This window comes from Phocoena sinus, chromosome 11 (genome assembly GCF_008692025.1).
Source record: "Phocoena sinus isolate mPhoSin1 chromosome 11, mPhoSin1.pri, whole genome shotgun sequence".
In the NCBI taxonomy this organism is placed as follows: Eukaryota; Metazoa; Chordata; class Mammalia; order Artiodactyla; family Phocoenidae; genus Phocoena; species Phocoena sinus.
In genome coordinates, this window is record NC_045773.1 from 87,434,302 (window position 1) to 87,450,609 (window position 16,308).

The following is a 16,308-nucleotide window of genomic DNA, read 5'->3' on the forward strand; positions in this document are numbered from 1 at the left end:
CCGTGTCCCCTGCATCGGCAGGCGGACTCCCAACCACTGCGCCACCAGGGAAGCCCTGTTTTGCTTTTTTAAAGAACTTATAGGCAGCTAAATTTGGGAGAGCCATTATATGTCATTGTTCTTAAACGTGCATATGATTTAAGAACCTTTTTTTTTTTTTTTTGTGGTACGCGGGCCTCTCACCGTTGTGGCCTCTCCCACTGTGGAGCACAGGCTCCGGACACGCAGGCTCAGTGGCCATGGCTCACGGGCCCAGCCGCTCCGCGGCATGTGGGATCTTCCTGGACCGGGGCACGAAACCGTGTCCCCTGCATCGGCAGGCGGACTCTCAACCACTGCACCATCAGGGAAGCCCAAGAACATTTCTTATTCAACATCTATTCCAAGCGGTCATCTGGCCTTGGTTTGAATACCTCCAGCAAAAATTCACTCCCTCACAGAGAAATCTACTGGGGACAGTTTCAGCAAAGCTGCCTGGATCAATCTCAAGGATGGCCCTCCAGGTGCCTCAGAAACATGCACCCACACTCCTCAGAGCTGAGGCAGGAAGCATCTACTGTGGCCTCGTTATTCCTAGGGTAAATGTTCTCGAAACTGCAGGTACGTGAGTTATGATTCTTTTGTGCTAATATATATCTAAAGACGTTATCTTAGTTCCAAGATGTAAGACAAGCAAGCAGGTGGATTTAATATCACAGTTTAACATTTTAAACCAATATGAAAATTCCAAAGCTACTCTCATCACCTAAAAATTATTTTTTCAAGTCATAGGCCTCTTAAAATAAAGATTTCATTACAACTTCATTATTTTTCATCAAAATTTTCTAAAAACAAAGTCTGGAATTGATAGCTAAGAATCAAATGACTTTTTAAACTTAAGTTACCTTTTCTAGGCAGACTAAGAACCTCAGCCATAATTTTAAAATACTAATAGAATTACTTAAGATTAATGAAGACTACTCAAGGAAGACTCAATGAAATAGAAAATGTAAACATGCAAATTTGACCTTTCATCTAAAAGTCTAAGGTCACTCCCAATTAGCTTAAGTGATTCCACTATTAAATCTTATAAATTAATAAGCTTTCAAAAGCTAAGAAAAAAATTTTAGTCTATCCCGATCATGAAAATACATTGCCTAAGTTATTTTCATTATCAATTTAAGAGGGTTACACTTTTTTTCAGCAGGCAATAAAGGATTGGCAAAAAATCTGCCCCTCCCACCTATGCAAATGCAAAACTCAACTGTATGGTGCTTTTATCCATTTGATGATTTAAAGGATTAAAAAATACACAAAATATAGTTCATTTATCAGAGCTCTACTATAAAGCATGAAAAGCATTGGGACTTACTTACATTAATACTAGGATTCATGTAAACGTAGTTATGGGAAAGGGAAAAGTATACTGAAATTATTCATGTCATTTATCGGAGAACATTTGGGGGGGGTTGATTTTAGTGGAAATAAAATATACCTAAGAAAACAATACATTTTCACTAAGAGGAGCTCTAAAGACAGAATAAAAAGTGTTGTTTGAAAGTAACTGATATTGTGGTCTTCTTCCAGTAAGGGGTTAGAGCCCATCTTCATTGTTGATTTTTTAGGCAAGGAAATGGGAAACAAATTAGGTAAGAAAGAATGGATATCTATTTTGTAGCAGTGTTTTAGTGACGTCCAGTTGCTAAGCAGTTTCATAAAGTACCTACCTTAGGGTAGAGAGTTGTTAATTTTTGATAAATTTAGGAAAACCAGGGAGATTCAATGCACATGATATATCCTCTCTTTGACGGCAGGTCATCAAAGAGTTTCATCATTAATACTTAATTCCTTTTATTTAAGATTCTAAATTTTATAAAGATGAAACTCTTCCAGGCTAGTTTTTACCTAGAGCATAATTACAGAAATTTAGAGAAGTGTGTGGATTGAGTTGCTATCTCCCGCCATAAAAGATATGTTGAAGTCCTAACCCCCATAATCTCAAAATGCAGCCTTATTTGGAAAGAGGGTCACTGCAGATGTAATGAGTTGAGATGAGGAATAGGGCGGGTCCCTAATCTAATATGGCTGGGGTCCTTACAAGAAATAGCCACGTGAAGACAGACACACACAGGGATACCATGCGACAATGAAGGCAGCTACAAGCAAAGGAAAAAGATTAGCAGCAAACCACCCCAAGCTAGGAAGACGCAAGGAAGGATTTTCCTACGTGGTCCAGAGGAAGCCTGCCTCTGGACTTCAGTATTCAGAACTGTTAGACAATAAAGTTCTGTTGTTTTAAAATGAAATGAGCTATCAAACCATAGAAAGACATAGAGAAACCTTAAATGCACATTACTAAGTGAAATAAGCCAATCTGAAAAGGATACAACACTCTAGGATTCCAACTATCTGACATTCGGGAAACGGCAAAATTATGAATACAGTAAAAATAATCAGTGGTTCCCAGGTGTTGGGGGGTAGGGGAGGGATGAACAGGTAGAGCACAAAGAAATTTTAGAGAAGGGAAACTATTCTGTACGATACTATAATGGTAGATACATGTTTACACATTTCCACAAATGTAAAGAATGTAGACTGAAATGTAAACTACCGACTTTGGGTGATAATGATGTCCCAATGCAGGTTCACTGATGTTACCAATGTACCACACTCTGGTGTGGGATGTTGATATCAGGGGAAGTTGTATGTGTGTGTGGCAGAGTATATGGGAACTCCATGTACTTTCTACTCAATTTTGCTATGAACCTAAAACTGCTCTAAAATATAAAGTCTAAAAAAGAAAAAATGGTTCTGCTATGCCAGGATTGGGTGACAGAAGCTAAAAAAAATGTAAGGAAGATGCTAAGGGGCTATGTTTAAAAGATAAAAGAGCAAAATAAAAAGCATCTGAAAGCTGATCTTATGCAATGAGTTCTGCTTCTGGCTAAGGCAAACCAGCTTGTATCAGACCAATGATCTTGCCAAGAACAAATAGAAAAGGTGAATAAAATTTATAATATATACAGTTTGAACATCAAAAAACTACCAACGCAGTGAGAACCTGAGGAACTAAGATTCTGGAGAGAAGCTCAACGTTTGGATCTACTTTTCCCTTTTGGGTATTTATTAATTTGTAAGCAGTGACTGGGAGACTGAGCAGCCAGGTAAAAGCTAAGAGGCCGAGAAACCATGCAGAGCCCGAAGCATTCTCATGATCCTGCAGAGACAAAAATCAGAGTGGAAGACCTGCCGTAAGAAAAGGCCCTGCTAACCAGCACAGGATTTCAGCTGAGATCCTGAAGAGCTCCACTAGGGTGGTATGTCGGCTCAGGCTTTTTACCAGCTCACCAGAGTTGATCATGTGCATCTCTTCCCAATTTCATGTGCTGTTCAGTGATATCACATTGGTGATTTGAAAGTGGCAAGAGTGGAAGTATTTACACTATGGAAATCAGAAAAAGCTATAAATCAGAACCCTTCCTGCTGAATGTCAGGTGTTAAAAACCAACACACCCCTGCCTGCCTTCAAAAAGTAAGGGCAAGCCAGAAATAACCCAATCCTCAGAAAGGCTGAAAAATAGTTTGAAAAATCAATCTCAGATCAATTCAAATAATCAGTCCTTATCTTGGAGTCTAGCAGAAGCAAAATTAAATACTCCAAGAGGAAGATACATTACAGTCTAGACCCTATAGTTGTTTTTTTAAAAAAATAAACGATGGTAGTCATATAATAAAAATGATCAGGTATATGGGAAGAGAAGACAAATGATCAAAATCAAGAAAAAAACAATACAAACAAACCAACATTAGATCCAGATATTGGAGAATTCAGTATGGGCTTTAAGGTAACCGATTAAATATGTTCAAAAAATATAGAGGAAAGTATGGGGAACTTCACTAGAACACTGGAATCTATAAAAAAAAGAATCAAATTGTAATTCTAGAAGTAAAAAAATTAAAATGAGAAATTCCATTTATGGGTTTGATGGCAGATTAAAAACAGATGAATAAAGGATTAGTAAACTAGAATAGCACTTCATAAATTTTAATGTACAGACAAATCATGTGGAGACGAAGAATGACTGAGAAGGTCTGGGATGGGGTGGGGCCTGAGAGCCTGCATTTCCAGCAGCCCCACGGGTGGACAGCAGTGCTGCTTCTCTAGGGACCACACATGCCACTGTTGCTGTTCACCTTGCTGTTCACTACTGTGAATAGCAAGAAACTAGAAAAGAGGTGAGGAGAGAACATCCAGAAACAGAAAGAGAACAAAGAAGGAAAAATATAGAAAAGGATAAATTAGACATTGGATATCATAACATGTATAACTGAAACTCTAGAAGAGAAGAGAAAGAGAGAATGGAGCAAAAGAAATACCTGGAGAGAGAATGGCTGACATTTTCCAAAGCTGATGAAAGAGGTCAGGGCAGAGTAAAGAAGCTCCAGGAATTCCAAGGAGGAAAAATACAAAGAAAAGTTCTCAGCAGGGGGCTAAGGTAGAGAAGGCATCATATCATAAAGATCTGTTGATGTGATTTTTGTCTAACGGAATAAACTCCAGTGAAATACAGGGAAGAGCCACAACGTTTTTGAGAAACTGCTTTCATGAACAAGGAAAAATGACTCAGAGGGCAGAACCAAGAAACCAAAGGGTAGAGCAAATATCAAATTAACAGTCCCAGGGATTACGCAGAGTATGTACCCTAATGAGAGGGGAAGGGATGAGGGAGTTTCTGGGGCCATCTTACAATTACACTTAATACATTAGGTAATTCTAGGTATATTTAAGGGAAAATAATAGAAATACTATACAAACTCTTCCAGCAAAATGTAGAGGAAGGAATACTTCCCAACTCATTTTATGAGGCCAACATTACTCTGAAACCAAAATTAAGAAGACATTACCAGAAAACTACAGATCAAAATTTTCCGTGAACAAAGATGTAAAAATTCTTCACAAAATTTGAGCAAACTGACTGAAATAATATATCAAAAATAATACATCATGACCAAGAGAAGTTTATCCCAGGAATGCAAGGTTGATTTAAATATTCAAAAGCCATTCAGTAGAATTCACAATATTAACAGACTTAACACCACAAACCATATGATTATTTCAATAGATGAAAAGAAAGTGATAAAAGTTTAATTCTATTCATGATTAAAGCGTGCATGCGCACACACATAATTTACCTAATTTACGCACGCACACACACACACACACACACACACACACACACGGTAAATTAGGACTTAGAAAGGGACTTCCCTAATCCCCAAACTACAGTTAACTTTTACACTGAATGGTGAAATTCTGTAAACTCCACTCTTGAGTTAGGAAAGAAGAGAAAACTACCCAATTTTATTCAGTAGTGTACTGGAAGTTCCAGGCAATACAATAAGAAAGAAAAGTTACGAGGATTGAAAAGGAAGAAGTAAAACTGCAACTATCCTCAGATAATACAACTGTATACGCAGAAGAACTGGAAGAAAAAAAAATCCTACAGAAAAACTATTAGAATAAATAAATTCAGCAAAGTTGATGGGTGAAAGGTAAATATGTTAAAATCAATTCTATTTCTAAATAGTAGTAACAATTAAAAATGATTAATAATATCAAGGGAATACACACATATGGATAAAAATAATAAATGATATGCAAGGCTTGTATACAGAAGACTATCATTATTGAGAGAAATTAAAGAAGATTAAAATAACTAAGAGCTATATTTTATTCAAAGATGAAAAACTTGATATTATTACAATGTCAATTTCCCCCCAAATGATCTATAGAATCAATACAATATCAATTAAAATTCCAGCAGGATTTTTTGGTGGAAGTTGACAAATTTAGAAAGTCAAAGGATCAAGAATAGTCAGGACAATTTTCAAGGAAAAAACATTTGGAATACTTACACTGCCAATATCAAGACTTATTACAAAGCTACAGTAATTAACTTTGTGATTTTGGGGAGAAATCAACAGACCAAAGGAACAGAATAGTGTTCCAGAACAGACCCACGTGTAGAGACAGTTGATTTATGATAAAGGTGACCAGGCAGAGCAGTGGGTAAAGGATGAGGTATTCCATAAGTGGTGATGACTCAAATGGATACCCTTATATTTTTAAAAAAGTCTTGACCTCCGTACCTCATAATCTAAACAAAAATAAATTCCAGCTGGATTAAAGATCTAAAAGTAAAAGGCAAAATCATAAAATCTAAGAGTACCTTGTGCAGGGAGGGTATCTTCATGACAATGTGGGAAAGGTAATCTTAAACAGGACCCAAAAAAACACTAAAACAAGAAGAAAAATATTGATAAATTCTACATAAAATTAAGAATGCTCTTCAAAAGGCACCATTAAAAGAGTGTAAAGACTGGTTATAGAATGGAAGGTACTTAGATTACCATGACCAACAATGGACTTCTATTCAGAAAACACAAATAATTCCTATAAATCAGAGGAAGGAACGGGGGAGGAAACAAACAAGACAGGTAAGCCAAGAGATAAAGAGGCAAAGGTGTGAACAGGCACTTCATGAAAAAGTGTATCCAAATCTCCAATAAACATATAAAAGGTATTCAGTATCAATAGTTGACAGGGAGATATAAAAACCACAATTAGATTACATTACAGGATTTCCCTGGTGGCGCAGTGGTTAAGAATCCGCCTGCCTATGCAGGGGACACGGGTTCAATCCCTGGTCTGGGAAGATCCCACATGCCGCGGAGCAACTAAGCCCGTGCACCACAACTACTGAGCCCTTGTGCCACAACGACTGAAGCCCACGTGCCTAGAGCCCATGCTCCGCAACAAGAGAAACCACTGCAATGAGAAGCACACGCACCACAACGAAGAGTAGGTCCCGCTCGCCCCAACTAGAGAAAGCCCATGTGTGGCAACAAAGACCCAACATAGCCCCCCCCTAAAAAAAACATTACATTACATTCCCATCAGAATGGTTACTAATAAAAACACACTGCCAACTGCTGGCAAGAATACAGAGTCACTAGCATTTTTAGATATACTGTTGCTGGAACTCTAAATTCAACTAGTTGGGAAGACTATTGGGCAGCATCTAGTAGAGCAGAGTAATTGTATTTCCTATGATCCAGCAATTACACTCCTAGCTAAACACCCAGCAGAAATGTTTACATACACGAGTCAAATAAAAGATACAAGCAGGAAAGCTGACGGCTGTATTAGTTGCAATACTAACAATGGAATGTTGAAAAGACCCAATTCTTCTTTCACATTAGGATGGACAAATTGTGATTTGCATAATGGAATACTATATAGCAAAGAAAATGAATGAGATACAGCTAATAGCAAAAACAGACTACTCTCACCAACACAATATTAAATTGAAAAACCCAATGTTCAAACACTGATGAATTCTTTCGTTTATATGAAGTTTAAAAACAGGTCAAACTAATATGTCAGAATGAGGGATAGTGGTTTCTGTTGGGAAATAGGAGAGGATAGTAAAGAGAAAGGCATGATGGGGACCTCTGGGGTACTGCTAATGTCCTATTTCTTGATCAGACTGAGGGTTACATGGAAGTATTCACTTTATGAAAACATACAGCTGTACACTTTTCTGCAGGTATTTTGAAGTTTAAAAACTTTTTTTATTAAAGAAGTTTAAAAAAGAATGAATTAGACTATAAGGACAATAGAACAGTAGTTGTTAAGGAGCTGGGGATGGAGAGAGTAGACAACTACAAAAAAAGTAAAAGGGAGTTTGGCAGGGGGGCCTGATGGAACCATTCTGTATCTTCATTGTGGGACCAGTTACACTAGTGAATGCTTTCATCAAAATTCAAAGAACTATATGCTGGAAAGAGGTAATTTTGCTGAACGCAAATTATACGTCAATAAAAATTGTAATTTAGATATAAAAAGTAATTAGCTCATTTGATTTCTTTTTATGTTTATGAAAAATTAATGGTAGCACACAATTTGTTTTGGTAATCAGAAACAAAGCAGAAAATTTTCCGTGAAAAAAATTCTACTTCCTCTTAAGGCTTACTAACATTTTTTCATCTTGGGCCAATGAATCTAGAAACTAACTGCTTGTTTGAGGTCATTAATTTCTGGTGCATTCTGGGAAACAGTTTGCCTTTACTGGCTCTCAAACTTTTTCACATTTATTTTAGGTCATCTTATTCTAATATGTCTATGAACATGTAAGGAGGAAATTAAATTGAGGTTCACTGTGAAAGCAACACACATCCGAAACAGACAGACAGCATCATATCTATCCCATGGAAAAGTAGGAAAACCAGGGGACCCTCAGAAAGTAACAAATTATGAAAAGCATCTCTTAAGAAGCAGGGAAGCCTCCTTTGCTCACAAATATTTAAGTTTTGCCTTATTGTGAAAGACCCAAGGCTTTACCCTATAAACAGTTAGTACTAGATATTAGTTTAAAAAATTCTCCCCATGTCATCTGAACCTCACTCGTCAAGAGAAAAAAAAAAGGTAGTATTATAGTTACCTAAGGTCATTTAATGTACCAAGGTCTCCCTGCCCCTGACCCCAACTGGGAACAAACATTCCGTATTTCGTAACTTAAGGGTTGGTTATACCATGAGCTAGTTGTGTTAAGGCAGGCAACACAGCTGCATTTTTATAGCTGTTGGCTAAATATAATACCTTACAAGAAAAGTATCTTACCACTTGCGCTGGAACTTGCTCCATTTTTGCAGCGGGAGTTCCTGGTCTTGGGTAAAATTGGTTAATAAAGAGACTTGGAAATTTGTACTCTTCAACAAGTTTCACTGTTTCTTGAAAATCTTGGTCTGTTTCTCCAGGAAAACCACAGATAATGTCTGTAGCAATAGTTATTCCAGGAACTCTAGAAAATAATAAAACAAAAATGTACAAAGTTGACTACAGTCCATAATTATTCTACTTCCTTGACATTTTAAATACCACTATTCCTTTAAAATTAAATTTTTAGGAAAGGGACATTTGCAAACAGTTTTAAAATGCCCTAAATATTAAAAGTTTATGGAAAACACGGCCCCCTATCATCCTCAGGAAATACCCATTTAAAAAAATTTCAGATGTTTCTTCATCCTTCTATATTTTAATATCGATGCTTATTCTATTTCTAGACTTATTGACTATTAGGCAATATTTGCAGACTTCAATGAGGATTCAGCTCTTTAAACTACCCTATCCCTCCCCTTCCAACATAATCACTGCTCAATTTTTAGTTAAATTAATAGTGTTAATAGTATTTCCATTGGTATAAATGCTGAGATATTGTTCACTTTCACAGCCAACTGGTATACTATCAATAAGTTTTCTTTTGCCATATTTAATTTTTCCTAGAGTTAATAATTGCCTCCTTTTTTAAAAAAAATTGCTTAATATTCTATATACCTATGTAAATGTTTTCCAGAAGATCCATCAGTTCTATCAAAAACCAATACTACTTTCTAAACTCTCAGTGTACTATATAATTTACCAGTTCCATTTTTCTCTCTGGAAATGCCACTCCTAACTTTCTTCAAGTATGTGTTGCTTTCATGATGAACCAGCTGTCATCCTTGAATGTGGTTCCTTGGTTTTCTTTTCAATCCCCCCCCCCCCTTTTTTTTTCTGGATCCTATGTCTTCCTAATTCTTGACTATTCTATTCTCCTTAATTCTGCTGGAGCATTCTTTCAGAAGCTTCATCAAAAAGAGTGGCAGGGAAATTTTGTTGTTATTGTTTTAGCATCTCTGAACATGTCTTAATCCACACACAACTGACTGATAGTGTGGGGTGCATAGCCCTCCAAAATGAAAAGTATTACCCATCAGAATTTTGTATTGTTCCCTTTTTTTTTTTTTTTAAGTTGGCAAGGTTGAGATGAGATGTCCAGATCCACTCTGACACAAACTTCTTTACAAGTGCCCCACTATCTTTTTGAAAGCTTTTAGGCTACTAATTTTTTTCAATGTTTTTAAATTTCATGATAGTAGGTCTTGGATTAAGTATTGAAATATTTGTACAGGGTACAATCTGGAGACTCATGGTCTATAGGTCTAATTTTATGCTATTTTTAAAATCATTTTTCTCTCTCTGCAACTCCTCTCCTTGGAATGTTGAAACTACAGGATTGACCCTCTAAGCTGCTCCACTATTATTTTCCATCGTGTGCTTTTGTTACGTTTTCTGAAAGATTCACTTCAGTTTATCTTCCAATGCTTCTACTGAAAAAATTAATTGTTTATCATATTTTAAATTTCTAAGAGCTCTTTCTCATTTTCCAGTTTTCCTTTTCACAGCTTACTGTTTTTTAGAGATGCAACATCTTTTCTTAACTCTTTGAGGATACCAATTACAGTTTATCCACAATCTTTCCTTTGCTCACTATAACTGTATCTATTTCCTCTGGGTTCTTGGATTTGGTCCCTTTCATTCATGACTAAGACCTGCCGTAATAAATAGTGACTCTTGCTGCCCTTTAATACTTAAGAATAAAGCACTAAAAGCTTTTCGTGAGAGTGACTGGGTAACAAGCTCCATTTGTTTTTCAATAGGTCCGTATGTTAGCATCTTGGAAGTCATTCCTCTTTGGCCATTGAGTTTCTCCATAAGTATGCTACAATATTCTGTGTGAAAGAATGACAAATTTATTTTAAAAAATATTTCTTTCTTGATTTCTGCTTACTCTCACCCAGCTATTAACTTGTCTGAACTTTAATTAGTAAGGGAAGTTCCAAGGTCTGGAACTTTTCTATCTGATGCTAAATAGAAAATGAGACAATATACATACAGAAAAATCCAACAGTATATTTGGAAAAAAATTATTTAAAAAATTGTTATCATGTTATAAAATTTTTTTTTCTCTTTTAAGGATAATTATCAAAATTATTGTTGAAAACCATAAAAAATATACTTTTACAGTAAATGGTAAATTAAAAGACTATTTTCTAGACTAACTAAAGCATGTGAAATAGAATTATGTTAATAACTTCAATTAGCAACTTTTTACAGCTGACTTACAACTATTTCTGAACAAAAGAAATCCACACCTAAAAATAAAAGTAATGGATCACAGCAGAAGTGACAGAGAAGAGACCATCTCTCCTAAGAAATTAGGGGAAAAAAAAAAAAATCTGAGAAATTGCCTGTGAAACACTGCAGCGACAAAGACAACAGGTTATTGTTCCAGGCTATGAATTGGAATGAACTTGGCACTAGATTATGGGGTATTCCCAAAGGAAAGTACCTTACTGATCCTCCCCCCGCCCACCCCACATCCTTCTTGATCCAATGTAGTTGAGTTCAGTATTATGTAACACCTGCTTACTTTGGCCTTAAAGTCTGTAGCGAAAAAGAAAAGACAAACCTTTACAGTAGTCATCATAAATGTTAAGGAAGGGGATGTTCAATGTATAAATATATTTGATAATCTACACAAAAAGGTGACCAATAACAGAGGTGGGGATAGGACACTATGAATTCGTGAAAGACCTAAGTTAGTATTTAAAAGTAAAAGCAGTTTAAATTTCAAAGTATATAAGAATATAAACTGATTACCCAAAAAATGTTTTCAAAGTAGAGACTACACTTTAATATTGAAGCTCATCTCTACATTGATTTTGTATATGCAAATCATGCTACTTAGGTTCTTCAAAATAATTGGGCTCCTTAGGTGAACCAAATAAAATATCTCATATTTACACTGCTAATTTGCTTATTAGTCAATATCCTCTTCAGTTCATAAGAAAAATCAAAAATGTTTGAAGTGGACCAAATTCTAAACTAATTGCATGCATATGATTTAAGTGGCTATAAGGAAATTTTAAGGGGTGTAAAATAGAATATTAATCCAAATATTTAATATGCCAATTGTGAGTAAATGCTGTTTTTTGAGACAGTATGAATTTTCAAATTACTAAATTTTTTTGGTTTTTTTTTCGCGGTACGCGGGCCTCTCACGCCTCTCCCGTTGTGGAGCACAGACTCCGGACGCGCAGGCTCAGCGGCCATGGCTCACGGGTCTAGCCGCTCTGCGGCATGTGGGCTCTTCCCGGACTGGGGCACGAACCCGTAAAATTTTAAAAAATGATCATTTCCACAAATTTATTGAAGCTGTGAGTCTAATAAATATAATTACTAGGTATTATGTCTTTTTAAGATTTAAAAGACCTTCTATATTTACATTTTCATAGTATTAATTCTGAAGGAATGATGAAAATGAAAATGTCCAATTAGCTTAAATATGAGAAGTTTTGACCCATTTTTTTCTGACTTATACTTGCTATTTACTTGAAAAAAGAGTTCATTAAATAACTTGGGAATGGAATTAATGAGAAAGTTTCCAATTATGCATATGAATTGAGGTGTATGATTAGTTATGAAAATCGATCAGGGACATGTAAGTAGAGTACAACCTATTTGCTGGCACTAGGACCAGCATTTAAGAAAGCCCCAAATATTTTAAAATACTTAATTATTCACCTTGACTAAAAATACATACATATATACACGCCATACTGTACTTGAAATACTACAAAAAATGTTGTACTTTAATACACCTGAAGACTTTCACTTGCAGTTTGGTGTTTCACTGGCAAAAATATAAAAAGGATGATTCTAATTTCATTCTTTAGATCAATAACTTATGAGCTTCAAATTCCACATGTGAAAAAAGTGAGACTAACACACACACTATCTGCCTCAAAAGAAAGCGGTGAAAATGATCAGAAAAAGGATCAGACCTATTAAAATTATTAGGCATAAACAAAACACATGATTAAAAGAAACATTTTTTAGTCCTATAGAGATTAATTCCAGGACAACTACTCCACAATTTCATGGAAGCTAAATTGGAAGTAGAAAGGGAATAAAAAGTATCTTGAACGGAATGAAAATAAAAATATACCATATCTAAATATATGGGATGCAGCTAAAGCAGTGCTTAGAAAGAAATTTATAGATTTAAATGTCCGTGTTAGAAAGAGGTAAACAATAATCTAAGCTTCCACCTTAAGAAGTTTTAAAACAGGAGCAAATCAAACCCAAAGTAAAATAAAGGAAATAATAAAGGCAAAAGAAGAAGTCAATAAAATAGAAAATAGAGAAAAAACAAAAAAAGTAAGGTGCACCTTTAAAAATAATTAATAAAATTACTAAACTACTAGTAGACTGAGAAGAAAAGAGAAGACACAAATGACCGACTTCAGGCATGAAGGAGGGGACAGCACTACAGTTGTTATCAACATTAAAAGGATACTAAGGGTATATTGTAAGCAATTTTAAGACAATAAATTAAAAACTTAGATGAAACAGGAAAATTTTTGGAAAGGCATAAATTATAAAAACTGAAGAAGCAGAAAATCTGCATAGCCTTTTATCTATTACAAAAATTGAATTTGTAATTCAAAATACTGTCACCAAAGAAAACAACACAAAACAATGGAGGCATGCAGGCCCAGATGACTTCACATTTAAGAGAGAATAAAACTAATTCTACACAGACTATTTCTTTCCTTTTTTTTTTTTTTTTAGCCATGAAGCTTGCTTCGGGATCTTAGTTCCCCAACCATGGATCGAACCTGGGGACCTGGCAGTGAGAGACCCGAGTCCTAACCATGGACTGCCACGGAATTCCCAGAGACTGTTTCAAAAATAGATGATAAACTCATTTTACAAGTCCAGCAACAGTAGCCTGTATGAAAACCAGAGAAAGAGATGGAAATAATTCCAGACCAATAACGTTCATGAACTCAGAGACAAAAATTCTTAACAGAAGATAAGCAAAGTGAGCCTCAAAACACATAAAAAGTATTGTATATCATGACCATGTTTTTAATCTCAGAAATGCAAGGGTTGGTATGATGTGCAAATATCAATTAATGCAATAAGCCACATGAAAAGAATAAAGGATAAAAACCCCATGGTGATATTAGTACATGTAGAAAACTCAGTTTACAAGTCCAGCACCCATTCATGATAAAAACTCTCAGCAAAGAAAGAACAGAAGGAAACTACTGCAATCTAGTAAAGGATCTACAGCTATTATCATATTTATTGGTGAAAGACTAAATGCTTTTCCATTAAGAATAGTAACAAGGCAGAGAATTCTGTTCTCACTTCTTCAAAATATTAGTGGAGTAGAACATTATAATCAGTGCAGAAAAGCAAGAGAAAGAAATGAAAGCATATAGATTGAAAAGGAAAAAGCCTTTTTTTTTTTTTTTTTGCAAGTGACATAACCTCACACATAGAAAATCTAAGGAATCTACTAGAATAAATGAGTTCACTAAAGCTAAGGATCAACATATAAAAATCAACTGTATTTTCTACTGTATAGCACAGGTGACTATGCTCAATATTATGTAACAACCTAAATGGGAAAAGAATTTGAAAAAGAACAGATACAGGTATATGTATAACTGAATCACTTTGCTGTACACCTGAAACTATCAAAACACTGTTAATCAACTATACTCCAATATAAAGTAAAAAGTTAAAAAAATCAATTGTATTTTTATATATTAGTAATGAATAATGAGAAAATGAAATCAAGAAAGCAGTTCCATTCACAATAGCATAAAAATACTTAAGAATAAATTTGAGCACAGAAACAGATAAAGAGTTTCTTAAAATTTGCTGAGAGAAATAAAAGAACAGCTAAATAAATTGAAAAATATATCATTTTCATGGATTGGAAGATTATACTGTTGTTAAGATGGTTAGTCTCTTCAAATCAATACTAAGATTCAGTGCAAAAAAAGAACTACCATATGACCCAGCAATCCCACTACTAGGCATATACCCGGAGAAAACCATAATTCAAAAAGAGTCATGTACCACAACGTTCATTGCAGCACTATTTACAATAGCCAGGACATGGAAGCCACCTAAGTGTCCATAGGCAGATGAATGGATAAAGAAGATGTGGCACATATATACAATGGAATATTACTCAGCCATAAAAAGAAACGAAATTGAGTTATTTGTAGTGAGGTGGATGGACCTAGAGTCTGTCATACAGAGTGAAGTAAGTCAGAAAGAGAAAAACAAGTGCCCTATGTTAACACATATATATGGAATCTAAAAAAAGAAAAATGGTTCTGAAGAACCTAGGGGCAGGACAGGAATAAAGATGCAGACGTAGAGAATGGACTTGAGGACACGGGGAGGGGGAAGGGTAAGCTGGGATGAAGTGAGAGAGTGGCATGGACATATATACACTACCAAGTGTAAAATATTTAGCTAGTGGGAAGCAGCCACATAGCACAGGGAGATCAGCTCTGTGCTCTGTGACTGCCAAGAGGGGTGGGATAGGGAAGGTGGGAGGGAGACGCAAGAGTGAGGGGATATGGGGATATATGTATATGTATAGCTGATTCACTTTGTTATATAGCAGAAACTAACACAACACTGTAGAGCAATTATACTCCAATAAAGATGTTAAAAATAAAATAAATAAATAAATAATTAAGAAAAAAAGATTCGGTGCAACTACTATCAAAATATTTCAGGATGTTTTTCTGTAGAAAACATTGACAAGCTGATTCTAAATTTATACGGAAATGCAAAGGACCTAAAATAGCCAAAACAATTTTGAACAAGAACAAAGTTAGTGGAATGGATGAACCTGACTTAAAAGATTTACTACAAAGCTACACTATCAAGACAGTGTGGTAGCAGTATAATGACAGATCAGTGGAACAGCATAGAGTCCAAAAATACACCCACACATTTATGGTTCATTTTCAACAAAACTGCCAAGGCAATTCAATGAGGGAAGGTGACAGTGTTTTCAATAAATGGTGCTGGAGCAATTGGATACCATATGCCCCCCCCCAAAAAAAACTTATTAGACCCTTACTTTACCTTACATTATACACAAAAAGTAGTTCTATATGAATCATAAATGTAAGAGCTAGAATTACTAAACTTCCAGAAGAAAATCTTTGTGACTTGAGGAAGGAAAAGATTTCTTAGCTATAACATCAATACCAAAAGCACAATCTATGAAAAAAAATTGGATAAACTGGTAAATTGGACTTACTGAAAATACACCATTAAGAAAACAAAAAGAGAAGCCATAGACTGGGAAAAAGTATTTACATATCATATATCTGATAAAAAGATTTGTATATTTTGTATACAAAATATTTTAAGAACTCTTATGTCTCACCAACAGGAAGACAACACAACTGTACAATGGGCAAAGGATTTTAACACTTAACTAAAGAAGATATATGAATAGTTAATAAATGCATAAAACATTGCCCAAAGTCGTTAATAATCAGGGCAATGCAAGTTAAAACCTTGTAAGATGCCACATACCCAGGAGAATGGCTATA

At 35.3% G+C, this 16,308-nt stretch overlaps 1 protein-coding gene across 3 annotated transcripts in view; it reads right to left on the minus strand.

The window, feature by feature from the left end:
* Positions 1–16,308, minus strand: part of CDKAL1 (CDK5 regulatory subunit associated protein 1 like 1) — a 659,509-nt gene that overhangs the window by 160,567 nt on the left and 482,634 nt on the right. For all 3 annotated transcript variants that reach the window (XM_032650160.1, XM_032650162.1, XM_032650163.1), the window contains one exon: positions 8,663–8,843. In XM_032650160.1, the coding sequence (XP_032506051.1) occupies positions 8,663–8,843 (181 nt within the window). The remainder of the gene's footprint in view (positions 1–8,662; positions 8,844–16,308) is intronic.